A 20,770-nucleotide genomic window follows, 5' to 3' on the forward strand; every position below is an offset into this window, starting at 1 on the left:
CCGTCAGCTCTGCAGGGCCCAGGCCCCAGGTATGTGCTGGGGCAGGCCTTTGTAAAGTGGCTTGGGTCCCAGCTCAAGGGGGGGCAAGGCAGAGAGACGTGTCCAGAGAGGGCTTCACATTCCTGTCTCCTGAGGGTCTGGGGCACGGACCAGCCAGGTTGATGCAGGAAGCCCTCCCTCTCCCTCCCCAGAGAGCACTTAATACAGGGCTGAAGGACTGAACGACAAACTTTATTAGAAACGCTTCTCATTCACCAGTCAAATTCACATTAAAGTGGGGGGAAGCAGTGCCATCTGGGGCTCTGGTATCCACTGCTGTGACCATTTTGAGTAAAAAATAAAATGAGTCTGGACAGAGAGCTTTGGAAACACATGACAGGTGCCAAACGGTGGTGGTGGCAGCAGTGACACGGTCCCATGAGAGGCCCTGGGCTCAGGGCGGTAGGGGCAACAGGTCTACCTTCCACTCACAAGCTGCCCACTCACGGCCCCCAGCTGATAAATAAACAGCACATCATACACACATTGGAAACAGAAACAAACTCAAACAAGTGTTCTAAAGTGAAAAAATAATTTGTCAAATAAAGCTCTGTGGGGGCCAGGCTGCATCCTGGAAGGACGGCTGCCTAGAGACCCACAGACCCCAGAAGGCTCCCTGCCAGGGACAGCTCCCGCTGGCACCCCAGTTCCCCCAGCTCCCAGATTAGCACCTTTGGATTAAGTACTGCCCTTAACACACTCCTCTTTTTAAAAATGCAATGCGAATTCAACTAACAATAGTAACAATTATAGAGGATACCGCTCTGTCTCTGGGGTGAAGCAGACAGACCCAGCCTCCCTGAAGACAGGGGCCTGAGGTCTCCAGAGAACTGTGACAGGGCCAGTTTGGGGAGGGGCCGAGGGAGGGTCAGTAAACAACATCGAAGAGGTAAGCCGGAAGGCGCCTAGCTCTGTCCACTCGCGAGTGCTGCAGCGGGGCATCCCTGGGCGACCACGGTCTTTCAGAGGGGCAGAGTCCTAAATTGTCACGTCAGTCTCACTGTCTGTCTAGTGGGGGCCCAACGGGGCCCTGGCATCGGCCGCTTTCATCATTCATTATTCAGAAGCAATTTTCTCTCTGAGCTGGCCAATTTTTCCCTGGCTCTGTCTGCACCAGGCCACAAAATAGAGTCTCCTGCCCAAATGTTTTATTCATTCTCTTCAATAAGGAAACAGGCTCTCGGATCAATACTGGTGTCCGCTGGGCCCCGGTCGGCGGGCGGGGTGCCCGCCGGCTCCAGTCTCTTCGTGACTTCCAAGGAGGTGTCTGACTCGCGAGGGCTGCTTCCAAAGCAGAAAATACTGTTGGCAACAGACGTCTCGTGTTCAAAGTCGGGAAGAGGGCCTGGCCTTTCGAACCGCTGAAAGTCCTGGGAACCGCGGTGAGGACGAGGACCCCGCCCTGATGGACTGTGTGGATGTTCAGTGGGAAGCCTGCCCACCCCAGCACCCCAGCTGGCTCTCCCCTCTGGCTCACTGGTACTGCAGATAGTTTTTGAGAGACTGAGGCAGGGGCAGGGCGCCGATGTTCCGTAAGCGCTGGCGGCCCAGGGCCAAGCGGATGGATCTCCGGCACAGGTCCATAAGCGGTAGCGGCTCGGCTGCAAAGACAGGGAAGCTGGTTAGAATGTTGCGGGTCCGTCCTCACGGCTTCTCATTCACCCCCGCGCACTCCCTTCCACCACCTGCCCACCTGTTTCTCTGAGCTGACCTCAGGGCGTTGGGCTTCTCCCCTGGGAAGCCATTTCTATTATATAAGCTGAAGAATTAGCTAGGGTCTTTCAAACCATGGGCTGCAACCGACTGAAATGAAGAATCACGGAAGCAATTCGTGGGTTGTGACAATAATAAGAAAGGAAGGAATGGAAGAAGAAAGGAGGGAGGGAAGGAGAAAGAAGGAAAGAAAAGAGAGAGAAAATGGAGCAATGCCCATAGCAACAGTCAGTATTGTTCCATGAAAGTTTGGATTCTTATGTATTTTAGTATGTCACGATGTAAAAACCATTTATTTATTAAAAAAAACTATTATATATTTTTATTGTTTTACATCCTTCTTCATTTTGTGCATCTTTTCCTCTCATCTCAGTTGTAATTTCCATAGGCTTCCCACCACCAATTCACCTGTGTGATGCAAGTTTTGGTAAGAACGGAAGCTGTTTTTGAGAGACTCGAGGCGTCCTCTTAGAAACAGGTTGGACTGTGCCAGGCTGTTTGAAATGCTTTTGAGCCACCTTGTAGCCTCCTTTGACCATCAGCAGAGCGACACAATTCTTCTAATACTCAGTTTTGAAAAATTCTTTTAATAGTTTTAAAATACTCATATATTAAAATCCATAAGCTATGGAACCTCTGGACATAGGACCAAACTTTATTGCAGACATACTTACAAAAATCTCTTGCTCTCTTTTCAGGCCTTCTGAACTGCGGATACAGAGATCACTAAGCCAAGGCCACACACAGGCCTGGAATTGAAGGCAGACTCATGATCTGGGAATTTAAACAAGTGACTGGTTGAAATAATTCCTATATGGAAAAGCTGTTTGAAAGCTCCAGATGGAATATCTGAATTGGGTTTTGAAGGGTGAATAGGAGTTTTACATGATATGAGGTTAGGAAAGGTGCTATTGGCAGAGGGGAAAAGCACAGGCACAGAGGCATAAAATAAGATGGGCTGGGACATCTGGGTAGAGAGAGATGATGATAATTAGCCGGGCTGGGAATGAAAAGGTAGTCACATATTGCCTCATAAAACTTGTACAGCTTCAGTTCCCATAAGTCTAGACATAAAGCTGTATCTTAACACGTTTTGGGTAACTGAACAAGTGATATTTTAAAAACATTTGATAAAAACCTGTTAAGTGATAAATACTAACACAGGAGCTATGATAGGAATACTATCATCAGGGGCAGGAAGATGGCCTAGAGAGTCTTTTGTAGGAATTTTTATTGATTAGAGCTGCAGTGTTAATAAGGAGAGCCATCAGGATTTGGCTGATGTGGTGGAAGCCATGCGCAGTGTATCCAACTCCCCTTCACTTGGATTAGATCATGTGGTGCATGAAGTGTTTGTAGCTTTAAACACTTTCACTTCCTAATCTTTTTTTTGATCTTCATATGCACACACACAGTTGGCCAGAGAGGCCTGATATGTTCTCTATTCCAGGCCCAGAAGGCAGACCATCTGCCCCAGTCACACCCAAGCCAACTCTCGACATCGCCCTCCAGACCTCCTCATTTCTCTCAGGCAGTACAGCTGCACCCGGATCTCTTGTTCCCCCACCTGCTTCTGATCCAGCCTTGCACTACCCTGTACCCCACTGTGTCTTGGCAGACTACCTGGATTGAATCCTTTCGTTTTCAATGGCCTGCTGAAAGCCAACCTCCCTGCTGCAAATTTCCATGACCTTTTGATTCCTATAATGCCAGTGCTGCTGCCTGTGCCCCTGGACCTTGGGGATAAAGAAAACTAATAGCCATTTAGTGAGCAACTACTACTTACCAGCCAACATGAGGGATGGCATAATTATAGTAAGCATTTTATTTATTTATTTGTGCATACAGAACTGGGGTACAGGCCAGAGGCTCAGGGGCGGCGAGAGGCTTCATGAGAGACAGTGGGGAACAGAACAGACAGATCGACAAAGTACACTACTGAGGGGAGCAGCGGGCGGGTCAGGAGAGGTCTGCCACGCCATGTGGTCACCTCCGGGGCAGGCGGGAATCGAACTCATGCGGAAGTGGCTTTAGATTCTCAGTGCTGTGCTTTAACCCGCTGCGCCACCAGGGAGGGCCTATAGTAACTATTTATTGAAGACTTAATAAATGGCCAGATGCTATGCTATGCAGTCTTTATTTGTATCAGCTCATGTGAGAGTATGTATCACACTCATATATAACAACGTCTTGGGATAGGAATTATCATTATTATCCTCACTTTACAGAACAAAACTAAAACACAGAGAGGGTATATCACTTGCCTAAAAATACACAGGTGATAAGTAGCAAAGATACCTGGAAATTGACAGCTGTCTTAAAATTTAACCACATGTTTTGACCATCCAATTGTCCATTTTGCTATGCTAGATTTATCTCATTTAAATGTGACTGTGCATACTTTAAAGGAAAGAAAGTTGAGACTCAGAGAGGTGAAGGGGCTTGTACAGAATCACACAATCCATCAGCCTGTATTTGAAGCTGTAGGCTGCCTCCCTTAAACACCACACATTGTTAGAAGGTTGCTTTAAGGTAAAGCTAAGCATCCTAGGCTCCTGGGTAGGCGCTGTGAAGCCCCAGTCCAGAGGCTTTACTCTTTGGCTCCGACCACATGCCAGCTCACTGTTGCCCACTTCTACCACCATGAAGACTGTACCTACCAATATGGGCTGCTACCAAAAGTGGCTTTTTCTGCCCTCACACACCCATTCCAATGTGGACCCCTGCTAGGCACATGTCCATTCTCACATCCCCATTCTCCAGCAAAGATGACTAGAACGTTCTTCAGGACTTGGGACCCAGTTCCACCACTCTAAATTTACATATTTGTGAATATTATCATGAGAACCTGGTTTCTTCATCTGAGAAGTGGAACAACAATGCCTAGATCTACAGAAAGGCTTGCAGGGAATTCTGTATCCCTCTACCCCCATGGCACAGCACCGTGGCCATCCCATCTGCACTGGGGACTCAGGCAATGCTGGTCCTGCGCTTGGAGTGTTGGTGGCATAAACTGGGCCTCCTGGACCAGAAGTGCCCTCTTCCTCTAACAAACCCAGCAAGCATTTTCAGTTCCCTTCAGGAGACTGAAGTTCCTAAAGACATGACCTGGACTCACCTGCCTTAGGACTCTCAACCTGGGCCTGTCTCAGCCTGTTAAGAGAATGGCTTCTGGTTAGCTCTTCCATAGCTGTTTTGTTACTGAAACACATTGCTCTGACCTGGCAACATTTCTTTCCGAGCTCCTGACTCTCCTGTATATCCCCTGAAAATAGGACAGGTCTTACTTGACAAGAAGCTTGAGGTAAGGGTAAATGGGAATGTAAGTGCTTACCAATTACCTCGTGGCACACAGGAGGTGTTCAAGGGAACACCACTCCTAGCTATCTCCTTCCCCTCCAGTTTTGGTTGGATACCCCTTGTGAGATAAAGTGAGAAGACAGTGAGCAGCATAGGTTATGGCCAGGAGGTCAGCAGTTTCTCCTCTGAGTGAGGGGAGATGGGCTTCCGTTTTGCACCAGGAAAACTTTGATCTGTTGAAGTCTGATAATTGTTGCAGAGCTTAAGCGCTTTCTTAATCACTTTAATACCCTAGGCATACACTAGGTCCTCAATGCACAAAAGGCTTAGCCTTGTTAGCAAATCCACCTCCCTGTGTGTTCCCAGCCTAATTATGAGTTGAAGAAGAGAAGGAAAGAACTCCATTTATCTTCATTTCTCAGCAGTCACTGAAATCCATGGAGAGCCCAAACTCCAAAGGAAAAGAGTAAGGGGTGCTAGAGTTCAGCTCTCAATGTGCTATATAAACCATCGCTCCTAATCTCTGACGATCTCACGTCAATCCCAAAGTGCACAGAGAAACCCCTGGAGCTTCTACCTCAGCAGGGGAATTTCCAAAGCTGGGAGAATGCCTGGTGACGTCTGGGGTCATAGCACCCACTCCACTTTCTAACCCTCCTCCCCTTTGGAGCCCTCCTCAGAAATGCCAGATGTCACAATGTAGAAATGATGGCCCAGGTGGGAAGGAAAGCAGAATTTTCCTGCATGGGAAGCATTCTCAGAAATATTTTCCAACTGAAGATAAATTTTAAAGGGAGTCATTATTTACGACAGTCAATATTCAAGTGGCCAAAAAATATGTGGAAAAATGCACAACTACAGGAATCATCAGGGAAGGACAAAAGAATACCATAATGTATCTCTGTTATATGCCAATCCCAAATGACTAAGATGAAAATGAGACAAGAGCAAGAGTTGGCGAGGGGGTGAAGCAGCTGGAACTCTCACAATGCTGCCGCCAGGTGAGAAAACTGTCACCATCCCTTTGCAAATCTGGGGGCATCTCCTAAAGCTAAACCTACGGCCTGCAGTTTTACTCCTGGGCATGTGTGTGTGTGAATGCTCAGGAAGCATTATTTAAAACAGCACTAAACTGGAAGCAATTCTGTCCACCCCAGGGGAATGTATAGTGTATGTTCATGGAATGGAGTAGTAATCGGCCATGAAGATGAAGGAACCACCGTTTACATGCAAAAAGTGGCTGAATCACTCAAACATAATTTTGTATGACTGTATAGAGTTCAAAAACAGAATGATGGGATGTGAGGGAGATCTGGCTGCGGCATCTGCCCCCCCATTGATTGCCAGGGTTGACTCGGCTGATCTGGCTGGCTGGCTAGCTTCCCTCTCGAAGCTGCATGCTCTGTGGAAGAGGATCGCCTTCCCTGAATAGAGACCAACTGTTCTTCAGTCAAAAGTATCGGGCAGCTGTGCTTCCCTGCTAGAACCTCCAAAGAAGCTCTCAAAAACAGAATGACGAATTTAGGGGTGACATTGGGGGATAGTGATGAGAAGCTCCTGGAGCTCAGGATTCTTTTGATTCATTGATTTTTAGCTTTTGCGATCCCTGTATATTCCGTTTGTAAAATTTGGTGAGTTGAGTCACTTAACATTTGCATGCTTTCTGCATATATGTAATACTTCAAGAATAATTCATATTCAAAAAAAGTCCCTGACTGATGAGACAAAAAAGGCAGAGCGCTGACTTGGAATCCCAGTTCCTGCTGCCATTTTCTTGGCAAGCTGCCATCTTCCTTGCCTGTAAAATGGGCCCAGGGTTACCACCATCCACGCACCTTGATGATGGGGTGGCACACCGTACCTCCACAGCCTGTCTTGTCTCAGGCCATCAACCCAAGAGGTAACTTTAAAAATAGAATAATTTACTTACTGTGGTTCTAAAAATGCCTCATTATCCTAATTGACAACAATGTTCTGCTCTTGATGAAGATTTATTGGAGCTAGGCTGGATGTGTAGTTCTGTGCTAAAAATACTGCAAGGCAGTCATTTCCAAAGTTCTCCAGTGATCTGCATAATTCTCCATCACCAACATAGTTCCCCCTGGGAACTTCCCAGGAACTCTGTTTCTCTGTCAAGAAAATGGGGCATTGGTCCATTGGTTATGCTGGTCCATGTGATGGAAATAGGTGGAGATCTGGATGTGGGGTTAATGGCTTATGTTGCTTCTCTGGTCTCCTTGAAATTTCCTCTGCCTGGTATGGGGAGACACCAAGACATGCACTTGCATATATATCTTGGAAAAAGACCAGGGTTTTAAGGTCAAGAGCTGAAATTTGTTTGCAACAATTTTAGGCAGTAGTCAGCAGAGCAGGGGAATGTTTGATGACATTCTGAACTTAAATAGACCTGGGCATCACTTGCTTATTTTGAGAACCTGAGAAGACAGACACATGGGAGATCATACATTGGCTGTGTCAGACACTGCTTCAATGACTTATTATTCATGTCTGGTTTGGAGAGTCACTGAACTGTCTTCATGCCTCTGGGCCTCTCTCCTCATGCTCCTCCCTCAGCTATGATACCCTTCCTTGTACTTCCTGCTAGGAGCCTGCCTCCTTTTTTCAAGACTGAAGTTTTCCCTGGAGAGACTGCCCTCCAGTCACAACATTGTTGTAGGGGAGGGGAGGAGAGTGCTGCAGCCAAAACAGTCCTAAATAATGCCTGGGCTTCCCTGGCAACACCCCAGAGCAGGGCCGTGGGAAATCTCCAATGATCTGGAGATGTCAGTACGTACGGGCAGGCTGGAAAATGCAACCTGAACCCCATGGGCTGTGCTCAAGGAGGCAGCCCACAGACTGTACCACTCTCACCAGATCTCTCTGCAATGACAACAAAGACGAGCAGGTGTGTGCATAAGTATTTATCTTCATACTGGTAATAGTACTGGGAAAAAAGAAAGGTAGTCAGCATGCCTGGCACTAGGGCTGAATGCAGAAAAGAGAAAGCAGGTGCAATAGGATGGTGGAGAATAAAGCCGAGAACTGCCAGCCCCAGACACCTGGAGGGTGTGGCTCTCACCAAAGCAGACTTAAAGAAGCCCCAGCCCATCAACAAGGGAAAGACTGAACATAGCGCAAACATGAAGATAATTCCTTAAAGAACTGCAAGTCTCGTGCTGGGGCAACTATGTTTCCCTTTCTGCTCCCCCTGAAGCTAGTCTGCTCTCTGAAGGAGGGGAGCAGCCCTGGGGGAGACTCTTGGTCAGTGTTGAGGTCCAAACAGAAGCTAAATGGAGCATGACAGAGCAGTAGAGGTGGCTGCAATGGATGCTGGGAACAGGAAGACACTTCCACCATACTCAAGTGCCTGAGGGTCTGGGTTTCCTGACCCAGTTTCAGCAGGAAAGTATGTCCAGCAAAATGTCCTCCCCCCCAAGACTTCCTGATGCTCTAGCTACAGCAGAGCAAACAGCAGCTACATTTTCAGATGTGTTCAATGACGCTGAGAGGAAAAACTCTACCCACTCAAGCTGAAAGTTGCTTAAGGGGGTGCTCCAACAAAATCAAAAAGGAATTCAAGAAACAAGCTGGCATGACTGCCCAGGAAAAGAAGAGAGTCAGTGGAGCCCAAAAGTGATGGGAGGTCAAAGGCATGACATGGAGCTGCATTACATTCCACGGTGATGCTCAGAAAAACCCCCTTCCAGTGACGCGTTTCTCCACCGGGTCATCTCCCTGCTAACCCAGGGTCTCATCACCTTTGACTGCAGCTCGCAGCTTCGTGACAACTCAAAGTCTCCCATTGTGTCTTCCGGATCTGCTGTCCCACACACAGAACACCACACGCCGAGCTGCTCTAAGGGCCCCTCTCCCCTTAGGCACCCCAGCCTTCTCCCCGGCACACCACCCTTCAACCTTCTGTGGGGGCTTTCTGTCCTCACAGGTACAGGGGTGGGGCAAGACCCCCCCTGAACTCATACTGGCACATACGAAGTGCCGCATGCCCCATCCCAGGGTGAGAACTCCTCGATTCTGTGGTTCATTCCTCCTGGCTCAGTCCGCATCTGTTCCCTGCGGCTGCAGTCTACTGCCCTCTGGCTTCTCTCGTCAGGTCTCCAGCCTGGCCTTCCAGATCCCTTCTCCACCCTCTGTGATGACAGACTCCGCCACCCAGACCATCCTTTCATTGCTCAGGCACGCTCTCTTCTGCCCCGCCACCCGGGCCCCACAGGAACCTCAATCCTGCCTCTGACCGCGGGGCAGCCACTCCTGCTGTCCCCTTTATTTCCTCACAAACTCTAAGCTGCAGGGCTTTCTCTTTGGCCACATTCCACTAGCATGCCTGTTCTTCACTTCCTTTTTCACCCAGCTGTACAGTGACCACTGGGGACAGAGTGTGTGGGGACAGGCAGGCGTGATGGGGTAGCATTGAGCTGGGAACTAGAAAATAAAGGGGGAGCATCTTCAGCATCTGGAGTTCCGGTCATCTCTGCTTAGCTCCAGTCAGGGCCTAGGATGGATGTAGGTCCCTCAGTCTGGCACTGCCCCACAGCTGAGTGGAGGCAGCCGGGCAGCCGGGAGCCACGGGAGCTGGCCGGCCTCAGCCACCCTTTGGCGCAGGGGCCTCGTCTTCTTTCTTGGGGTCTCAGAGCCTAGCAGTACAGCAAGTGACTTGGCAAGAAGATTCAGGGTCCTTCCTCCAAGATTCTTGGTGGAAAAGAAGTCATATTTCACCCAGGGGTGGAAGGATTTCTTATCTGATCAAATTAGGTTCAAATACTCATGAACAAATGTGAGTGGCAAGACCAGAAGTGCCTCTGAGAGGAACATTAGATAAACCTCAGAAACCCAGGGGCTGGGTTGCCAACAGCAGGCAGCACAGGTCAGCTTCCTAGGGGAGGTGGTACTGAGCCAGGTCAGGTCCAAGAAGGCCAGTTACCACCTGCCATTAATTTGAAGGACACGGCGGGCTGCTCAGAGGCTGCGTCAGGTTTGCCCAGTGAGGCTTACGTTAGCCACAGGTTTGCATTCACATTGTCTAAGGAATGCGGGGCCTGGCACTGACTCACTCATATGAGGACCTCAGTCCATGGGCACTTTCTGTCCTCCTGGCCAAGACCTCAGCAGGCCAGGAGCTGCCAGCTGTTTGCTCTGCTGCCCGCCCTGGCAGAAACCAGGAGGATGTTCCACGTTGCCTTCTCACAGCTATGAGCACTGAGCCTGGTTCCGGACAGGCTCACTCTTGGGGAGTCAGCCTTCGTCCATGCTGGGTCTTCTCAACCTCTCAGCAGATAACAGCCTTGAGTGTTTGGGTTGGGGAGAGAGTGGGGAGATGGGAAGAAGTTTCAATATTTGCCCAGATGGGAGAGGGGATTTGGGGTGTAGGCTACCAGTAAGGGGTGCCATACTGGAAAAAGCCTAGCCCAGCCTCCACCCTACTATAAAGCCTAGTACCAGGCTAAGACCAGTCTCTTCCAGAAACGAGCAATGTCAGATATTTTCATGGGCCCATTCTGCAGATGGAGAAATCAGGGCATGAGGAACACATCACTGCTTTGATTAAAGGCTTCTCGAAAGGGGTTAAAAGGGATTCCAGAGTCCCAATGTGGACTTCAGGAAAAAGTCTTGTCACACACCTGCCACCAAACTTACTTATAAACTTGCTTACAGAACCTGAGCAGGGAACTGGGCACAGAGCCTCATGTGGCTCCAGACAGAATAGGGAGACCGAAATTAACAGTGGCAGTGTGAAAGTGAGCCAGGAAGAGGAACAAGTAAGCCATCCAGGGGAGGTCCAGGATGGCTCCCTGGAGGAGGCTGTAACGGAGACATTTTAGAATGGGAATAAGAGTTAGTTGTTCTGCAGGGTAAGAAGGGTGCTTATTGGTGCTGAGGGCTTAATAGCTCTAAGATACATTTTAAGAAATCTTTTGTGTAATATTGGGAAACGCTTATAGTTTTCTCAGATGACACTGGAAGGAAACAATAATCAATTATTGGAGAAAATCCAGTTCAAGGGGAAAAAAAAGTCAGTGTCACCCTCATACTGGAGCAGAGTTTGTACCTCAGGTATCTGAACAAGACTTTTTCCTGAAGTCCACATTGGGACTCTGAGAAGCCTTTAATCAAAGCAGTGATGTGTTCCTCATGCCCTGATCTCTCCACCTGCAGAATGGGCCAGTGGAAATATCTGACATTGCTCATTTCTGAAAGAGACAGGTCTTAGCCTGGTACTAGACTTGAGACTAGGGTGGAGTGCTCGGGTGATCCAACCATGTGACGGCCTGTGTGGCACCTGAAGTCATGAGTATCACTTGACAAATAAAATCATTTCTGAAAGGACACAGCTCCCTTTCCATTTTCATAGCTCTGAATTCTGCCCAGAAAGAGCAATCTTAGCATTCCTGAAGCTTGGCACACTTATTTAGGGGAGACTACACTTAGTGACCACTCAGTGTCCACTACAGCCTCAGTGGGACCGACAGCTCTGGCCTTACCTGGGAGCCCGCTGGGAACACACTGCCTCTGGCTCACCTGAATGGAAGACCTCACACGCAGCATTTTCATGAGATTCCCCCAGTAATTCCAACACACAGACACGCAGTCTCACTGCATGGAGTGAACCCCCAGACACCTTGCAATGAAACCAATCTCTGCCCCGCTCCTCACCACTATGCTTCTCCAGGGGGGTCCCTTCCTGGGGTCCTATGTTCAGGTTCCCAAACCCAGACTTCAGACACGCCCACTGTGTCTCCAAGTTCACCCTACCTCCAAGTCACTCCATGTCCACCTTCTAGACGGTTCTGCTCCTCTCTTCATGAGCAGCCCTCGTCACTTCCTTACTCCACTGTGAAGAACAGCCTCCCAGCGCCATCCCCTCCACCTTCTCCCCATCCAGCACAGCTCATGCCCTCCACTGGTGAGCCTTCCTCCTGCCTCCAGAGACCTCTCAGCAGAGACTGCGACTGTTACTCATTTTGTGGCAACAGACCTCAGGATTTGATGGGGCAGCCCAGTTTCACATATTCTGTTCTGTTGCCAAATATCATTGTCTAATGTGGGGGTCGAGGAATGTGGTCGCTCTGCCCTCCACCTATGATAAATCCCAGGGATGCTCCAGAAACATCTCCTGCTGCTGGTGCTGTCTCTGCCTTTAGATGGAGGGGCTGGCTCTTGTCCTTGCTGCCCGGCCTTGGGCATCTCGGGCATTTGCTCAGTAAAGATAAGCAGGCCAGTGTCTGGGAGGGGGAGGCAGCTGCAAAGAGGGAAACTCATCTCTACAGGGAAATGGTGGGCCAGCTCTTCTAGGGAAGGGGACGACTTAAAAGTAGCCCTTTCATAGCGCCAGAGTTGACTACAGAAGGCCTCTCAGGCAGACAGAATTAGTAACATACTGCGCTAGTTCCTTGGTTTGGTGGCGGGATGCTCCTGACTCAGCTGAAAAACTTCCCAGAAAATCTGACTGTTTTCAGCTTGGAGTCTGCCCCAGTGGACACTCTGGCTTCAGATGAACACAGCCAGGGTCACGTGGGGGAGCCTGGCGGGGGGTTGGGAGGGCCTGACTGGCAGCCAGGGCACCTGCACCAGGATCCTCCCAACATCACAAGAGCAGCCCGGTTGCCCTACAGACACGAAGGAAGCCCGCTCCATGTGGGGAGACTCAATCGGAGAGGGGGACGGTCCTTCAGAGATTGGGCGCTCGTCCCACCCAGGGCAGGGGCAGGGCCCAAGGGAGCAGACCTCCATTCTTCTAGAGAAGCAGAGTAAGGAGTGTGAGGCAGCGGGACTTGCCTACCGGAGAGTCGGGCCTACTTAAAGCCACAATGAACACAGAGTGGTGCTGACAGAGGCATGGGCGAGTTGCAAAGTCTGAGAACTAAAACTAAATAAGACATTGTTGAGACACATGGCTTGGTGTGAAAAATCTGTAAGGGGCAGTAAATGCAGAAGTTGGAGGCGTGGGGAGGGCCACAGAGGCACCCACTTGTCAGTGCTGGCCCTAGGAGAATGGATTCATAGAAACATTAAATCACGAAGAAGCTGGTATTAAGTCTGTTAGAAGGAAAGAGGACTGTGAGGGAGCGGTGGCCAGTGAGTCCCCAGGTGAGGAGTCTGTAATCCGGTTCTGTGTATCGGCTTCACTTAGAAACAAAGAGCATAAACACAAAGGTGAATTAAAAAAAAAATCCTGACATGATTTGAATCTGGCTCAAACAAAAAGCTGGCCAAAAGATGAATCACACTCCATACTAGTGAGTGAGTGACAATGGAGACCCTCCTGCCTGCTGAGACTGGCTGCTGGGGGGAGGCGACGCTGGTAGCAGCCGCCCTGACCTTCCAAAGTAAGGAGACCAGAGTGGAGTTTTGGCTTTCTATGGCAGGCTGCTCCCCTGACTCAGGGGAGCATGGGGGTATGAGGGGTGCCCAATGGGCACCATGTGGGCAATTAATAAATGGGAGCTATTATGGTTTCACAGCAGGTGAGACAAAGTAAGAAAGTGGCATTAGAATAGGTAGTGGGGGACACTCCTGTCCACAATTATGGATGACTCTAGTCAGAGGACCGAGTGGGCCGGACTGGGCCCCAATCCAGCTGGGTGGGATTCCAGCCTCCAGCCTTGCCATCAGCCTCTTCTACCTTTGAATGTTCCTACCAATGTTTCCATCAGAAGCGTGAAGAAACTCAGGAGCACTGATATACTTTCAAAGTCCATGGTGCTGGACACTGGCGCCACTGATATACTTTCAAAGTCCATGGTGCTGGACACTGGCGCCACTGCCAGGCCGCAGTGATGACGACAATGGTGACTTACCACTAACGTGAACAGTCATAGCAAGAACTTCCAGGGCACTTCCTATGCCCTGAGAGAGTCTAAGCACCAACCCCATAAGGCAGCTACTAATATGAATGCTCTTTGACAGACTGAGGAAACCAAGGCACAGGAAGCAACTCACTTACAGTCGCAGTTAATAAGTGGTGAAAAGGCCCCTGGGTGAGTGACACTGGTTTGTTTTCCACGCACTGGAGATTCCTGAATGGATCTCCATTCAATAGAACTGGGCTTCAGCCAACATACCCCACCACAAACTGCCCAGTCAGCTGTGAGGTGGCCAGATGTGGACCCCATCTAGTGGGATCACTTACTAAAGGGGTCAAGTAAGTCAAGTGTCCAGTCCACCTGGCTCCATCTGGAGTTTGGCCTGAAGAGTTCAGAGAGGAGAAGGAAGCCAGAGCAGACCGTGTAAAGACCGTCTTCTTTCTCTTCAGGCCTAACATCAGGGACTTCGTCAACTCCTTCCTGAAGCAGCCTGGGACGGGCTCCCCCAACCATCGGGGTTAACTGGCACCGCTGACACGTGTTTTCTAGCAAATAGCCAAGGTCAAGCAAACTTCCTTCCACTTGGGAAACGTCATCACTTTAGCCTCTTGCTAAACAGCATAAGCCCCAGGGGTTTAATATGAAGGCCTTCTAATGGATTTATTGTGTTTATTTGACCTTTCCAAGTGTGAGCTCAGAAAGAGGCCCAGAGGAGGATGGTGGAAGCTTGTTTTTCTTGAGTTGAGGAAAACTGATGAGTAAACTGAATTCTTGGATGGGGTCCGCCAAGTTTTCTCACCCTAGCCACCCCCGCCCCTATACTTTAAAGTATCCAGTTAGGCTCAAGAGGAACCCCATCTTTATGGGGTAGCTCTGGTAAACTGTTTTAGAATTGGTGAATGACGAGGTCTGCAAATAAATATTTTTAGTGTGTAGAGAACCAGAATACAGAATAAAGCTAGGACATTTGGAAATAATGCTGTTTCTTCAAATTTCAAGCAAATGATTTCTTGCTTAAGGTAACTTTTTAAAAAGTTAACAGTCAGTACATGAATAAAAACCACTTAAATACAGTAGCACAAGTCCCATTCCAAGGGCCCAGGCAGGTAACCAAAGTGGCTGCAGGGCAGGTGTGAGCAATGGGCATGGGGAAATATTGGGGCTCATGGAAACTGGGGCTCCAGACTCAGTTCCCAGGCAGAATGTGGGCTGTCACTGTATTTCCCGAGCTTTCAGAAAAGCTGGATATCCAGATATTTTCATCTCATTTCTGTACTATTTAAAATTAATATGGCCGATAAAAACATTTCTCGGTCCAAACAGCCCTGAGGTGCCAGCGTCACTTCTGTGTCAGAGTGAAGCTCACTCACCGCCGTCATGAGACTTTCGACTGGACATAAACTCATAAACTGCCAGAAGGTCTGATCCCACCACTGAAGCACAAACCTCACAGGACCCAGGAATTTGCTCCCTATTATTTTGTGCTGTGGACAATCATAACTATAACATCCACAACGACATGTGGAGAAGAGAACTTCACGCGCACCCTGGTTTCTCTCTCTATGGTCTCTCACTGTGGATTCTGAACAGCAGCAGGTTGAGAACTCTCACTCGCCTGGTCACCAAACACCGGTTCCTTCACACCTACTTTTCCTTGGTGTGAAGGGGCGGGACACCAGGTTCCTAAGATGTTAGCTGTGCAGAGGACAGAATGCCAGGGTGGACTGGGGCGCTGCAGGACCATCATGAAGTCATAGTGAGAACATCACCACTACCCCCTGTGCTAATAATGGCTAACAACGAGTTCTGGGACTGGACACCGAGCTGAGCAGGTATCCTTTGGTAACTCATTCAGTCCTCAAATAAATATGACAGGCTGGTACCACATTAACCGCCATTTCAGAGAGGAAAAGACTCAGTCACAGCGAGGCTGCAGCGAGGTTACCTGACAGTGTGTGACCCCAGAGTCTGCGTGTTCCTCCTAAGATGCTACTCAGCAGCCAGAGAACACTGATATATTTGTAGTTTTACAATGCTGACGACGCTTATTTTTCAAGTCAGACACCTTATTTCTTACTTTACTTCAGACAAGGGGTAGCAGACAGTAGAGGTTTGTGGACAATGAAATACTCAGAAAGAAAAATGACAAAATTAATTTGTTGGATGTGTGAGTTGGGAAAAGACAGAAAAATACCCAAGTTCGGGGTGTGTTGAAACCAGTTTCCTAAAGGAAAGATGGAAAATCCCTTAACGCTGGATAACAATAACAACTTAATAATACTGTTCCTGTGCCAGCAGGGCACGGGGCAGCTTCTCTATGACCAAGGCAGACAGGTCAAGGAGTGTCCTGAAGCCCTCACTGGCTTTTTCAGACGTTTAATGATCTTTCTACACCATTTGTAGTGAGGCAACCAGGGGCAAGATAGGCAGGAGCGCTGGGGGGCTGGGAGACTGGTCAGCCTCCTAGCCCCCAGGGAAATTTCTACTCTCTGTGGCATTCTCTCATGGTCTCTTCCTCTTAGCTGTTCTCCGCTACACTGTCCTCTGCCGCTGTCCTTATCTGCTCAGTCTCCAGGCTCAGCTGCGCCCACTTACACCATACTCCACCATCAGGCATGCACACCCCAAGCCCACGCTCCCAAGTGTCTCCTGCATTCAAGGCTGCAGGTGACAGTCACAGAGGCCAGTGACATAAAAGCCTGAGCAGTCTTCATTTACGCTACAACTGTCTTCTGTACTTGCAAATTGCTAAGAGTATAAACAGATCTTAAATATCGCACCACAACAAAAGAAATGGCAATTATGTGAAGGAGGCCAGTGCTGTAGGATATTTTGCAATAAGTCCATACATTGGACCAATAGGTAGTAATTTCATAGGGTTTGTATGTTCTATTTTTTTCAACATAGTTAGAAATATAATAGCTTAGAGTCATACACCTTAGACTCACAGATTTTAAGTTAATGACTTCTCAGTGAAGCTGGGTAAAAAAAGGTATCTCCCCCAATAATAAACTAAGACCAGAAGCAGGTGCCTTCTGCAAAGCTGGCCCTGGGCCCAGCTGGGCCTCCCAGGACTTACACACATCATCTCGCTGAGCGGGCACGACAAATCCAGACCCACCACCATGACCTGTGCTATTTTATTCTGCAGTGAAGGACAGAAGCCCGAGCTGCTGGCATGAAGCTTCAGAGTCTGCAGAGAGTACAGAAGTGAGGAGCACTTACTAGGATTTTCGGCAATTACCCATGTTTCTTGAGGACCCCCCCCCCCATGTACTGGGGAGTTGGAAGTGAGTCAGGTGTCTTAAATTTGGAAAGCACACAGATTCCTGGAGACCTTGGGGAAGTGAAGGGCGCTCCCCCAGTGCCAGGCTCAGAGAGACTGAGTTCATCCTCAGGTATTTTATGCATGAATATTTTCTGCCCTGTGGACTAAAATTGGACGACAACTTCCTTGCACTGAATTTCCTTCTTTTTTAATTCAACTAAAGCTCAACACACCTTAAAATTAACCACCTTAAAGCATGTAGTTCAGTGGCACATAGAATATTCACAATGTGCAATGGCCACCTTTATCAAGTTCCAAATCATTTCACCACCCCCTCAAAGAAATCCTGTATCCAGTAAGCATTACTTCCATTTATCCTTCCTCTGGTCCTGGCAATCACTCATCTACATTCTATGCTATCAATTTGCCCATTCTGGATATACATTAATGAAATCACATGATATGTGACCATTTAGATCTGATTTTTTTCATGGAGCACATCTTTGAGCTCCATCCACACTGAAGCATATATTAGAACTTTGTTCCTTTTCATGGCTAAATAATATTCCACTGTGTTGATAGACCATATCTTATTTGTCTATACATCCATTAATGGACATTTTGGACTTCCACATTTTGAGTATTGTGAGTTCCTTTTTATGGCTAAACAATATTCCATTGTGGTGACAGACCATATCTTATTTGTTCATGCATCCACTAATGGGCATTTTGGGCTTCCATATTTTGGCTATTGTGAATAATGCCTCTGTGAGTATTCATGTGCCACTGTTTACACTTCTCAACGGTATAGATCAAGCAGTGGAACTGCAGGGTCATATGTTGATACTATGTCTAACTTTCTGAGAAGCCATCAAACTTCTTCTACAGTGGTTACTTCATCATCTGAATTTTGCCAGTAGCAATTTCTCCAAACCCTTGCCAACAGTTGTTTTCAAATAGTTGGGCAGACTCCTGAAGTGAGGGGCAGAGACCTTGATCCCAGGTCCACCACAATTTCATGTTAGACAATATTATCAACAACCAGAATGTTCTAGTGTGTCTACTACACCAGGCAGTTTTTAAGAACTTCCCATGAATTCACCCATTTCATCCTCACAACAACCATCAATATCTTTCTCTACTAAAGAGGAATATGAGTCACAGGAGCCTATCACTCACTCAAAGTCATAGAGTGGGTAAGTTGGAATTCCAGCCCAGGTCTTAACCAACCTCCTCCCCTCCACCCCCCGCCAGCTGTGGTTCTCAGCCATGTGAGGGGAAAGGGTAGGTCTCTTTCCCAAAGTAGCAGAACCTTTTTGCCAAAAGAAAATATATGTAGAATCAGTCTGTTGCAGATAGAAGGCAGATGCTCTGAGTAGAGGGTGGGGTCTTGGATTTTAATATCAAGATCATCCTGGAAGACTTAGCAGAGTTTTGGGACACCCTTGCAAGCTCCATGATTTTGCAAGTGAATGATCAGATGGCTAAAAAGGACACACTCTTTTGCTTTTAAACTTAATAAGTGTGAGAACAAAATATTTCACTTATAAAGCATGTTATCTTTTCCGAGGACCTTCACAAACACCCTATTTGCTGTCAGAGTGAATCATTCCAAAAAACACACTCCAGGATTAATGAGGCCCTGAAGAACCTCTATTTACTAGGAAACGAGAAGATCTGCTGATTTCAATTATGTGCAAACTGGAGCCTTCCCACTTGGTTCTCGCTCTGGTTTCTGCTCTCATGACAATCTCTCACAGCCCACGCCTCTTGCCTGTCTCATCAGTCCAAACTTGGATTCTGAATAACCACCAGTTTTGAATACTGACTATATCCTGGACCCTGGGCTAAGAATTTTTGACACATCCTCTCCCTTAGTCCTCATTCCAAACTCATAAAGAAGATACAACAGATCCACTGTTCCTTATCCAAAATCCTGGGGGCCACACTGCGAATTCAGAGAGTTCCAGAATTTAGTAATGAGGTTGCACGCATTGTGTATTGCATAACACCCCAGTGGTCTGGATGTCAAACACATCAATATTTCAACAGCAAAACTGAATATTCATGCTGCATGAACTAAGGAACCACTAGGAATTAGCCTCACAGCAGTTCAGGTTGATTCTGGCTGTCAAATGAATTCACCCCAATGTTAGAAATAAAGTTTTGATTTTCAGAACACAGTCTGGCACAAGTATCTTCACTTTATGGACAAATGAGGCTCTGAGAGGCTAAGTGACTTACCCAGCCAGGGTAACACAGCTGGTGAATACTAGAGATGGGCTTCCTGCCAGAAGTCTGACTCACATCTACACCCACTTGGAGGGAAAGCCCAGATTTCTGGGGGCAACAGCTTAATGGTGAGCTCCTTCTCTGCCTTGAAAGAGCTGTGGGAGTTGGGACCCTCGACTTCTGTGGAGATTGTGAGTGCTCCCCTCAAAATGCCAGCTCCCTGTTTCAGACACAGAGCCAGCCAGTCCCTCAGTGGCCTTGAACTCGGGCGCAGTTGTAGACTTGTGTTGGCCAGTGGAGGTGCCCACCCACTACCTCCCTGGGCAGATGTAGGAGTCAGTACCTGCACTGTGCCTTCCTTTTCTGTGAGGGGTCTGGGTGGATGGGGTGGCTCTTCCTACCCTGGAGAGGCAGTTTGTGGAGCAGAGTCTCCAGCTGGCCAGCGATGGGCACCCGGCAGGGGCAAAACCCACCCTTGTTGGTTTGGTCAGTATGATTTGTGGGTTGTCTGTTGCTGTAACAAACTGACTGACACAGGATCTTTCTCTGTAAAGCCAGTCAGGCGAAGGCCACGTGAAGTGGTGTACATGAAGCTCCAAGACAGTGTCTGGCCATGGGCATGAGTGACTCTCTTCTCCCATACTCGGCCTGAATTGTCTCCCAAGGAAGGGTTGGGGTAACGGTCAACTTGTTCTGTTTGAGTGAGGAAATGCCCTCATGTACTAAGAGCAGTTGGTGTAACGGGTGGTGCCTAGGAAAAGGGGAAGCTCCAGGTTCCCTGCCCCACCCTGAAGAAGGGTAGAGCTAAGCAGAGAAAAGGAGAGAAGGAGGGAGAAAAAGGCAGCAGGATGGAGAGCCAGAAGGAGACCTGAGGAAGCCACATGGAGCAGCAAGCATGTGATGAAGAAACCGTGCTTGTTTCTTGGCCCTGGACTGGTTGAAAGAGATGTAGGTGAGAGACCCGTGGGGAGGTTGAGTATGGCAGTGTTTATCTTGATTTTGATTTTGCTCTTTTCCTCCCAGACTTGTCTGGCCATTTCTGACCCTTTCCTATGGGTCCCGGCCAGAAGGTGCTTTAGGCTTGTGGCGGGCTTCAGCCTTGCTTTGGGCCAATCCCTTCTGGGTGGACTTTTGCCCACGAGGGGATGGGTCACTTCAGGTGTTTGATTTAGAACTTATATTCTTTGTGTTCCGTACTGTATATTCACTGTATTAAAGTCCCTTTTCATTAAAGCTTTATATATGTTTTGTCTCCTTGCGGCGGATGGCAGAACCCACTCAGAGCAGGCAGGATTTTGGGGTTTCAGGGGTGTCCCTTTCCCCCTGTTCTGGAACAGATTTGGGGTGCCCTATAACACTTTCTTACCCTATGTTTTCAATTCCATTTCTCCAATTTGAT

The 20,770-nt window shown here is 48.3% G+C and overlaps 1 protein-coding gene across 1 annotated transcript in view; it reads right to left on the reverse strand.

Annotated features, from left to right (window-relative positions):
• Positions 1–228: 228 nt before the first annotated feature.
• SPSB4 (splA/ryanodine receptor domain and SOCS box containing 4) overlaps positions 229–20,770 on the reverse strand; it is an 84,361-nt gene continuing 63,819 nt past the window's right edge. Inside the window, exon 3 of the mRNA XM_004682153.2 lies at positions 229–1,640. Coding sequence (XP_004682210.1) covers positions 1,513–1,640 — 128 coding nt within the window. The 3' untranslated portion in view covers positions 229–1,512. The remainder of the gene's footprint in view (positions 1,641–20,770) is intronic.

This window comes from Condylura cristata, unplaced genomic scaffold (genome assembly GCF_000260355.1).
Source record: "Condylura cristata isolate star-nosed mole 26May11 unplaced genomic scaffold, ConCri1.0 scaffold00014, whole genome shotgun sequence".
NCBI classification, from domain to species: domain Eukaryota; kingdom Metazoa; phylum Chordata; class Mammalia; order Eulipotyphla; family Talpidae; genus Condylura; species Condylura cristata.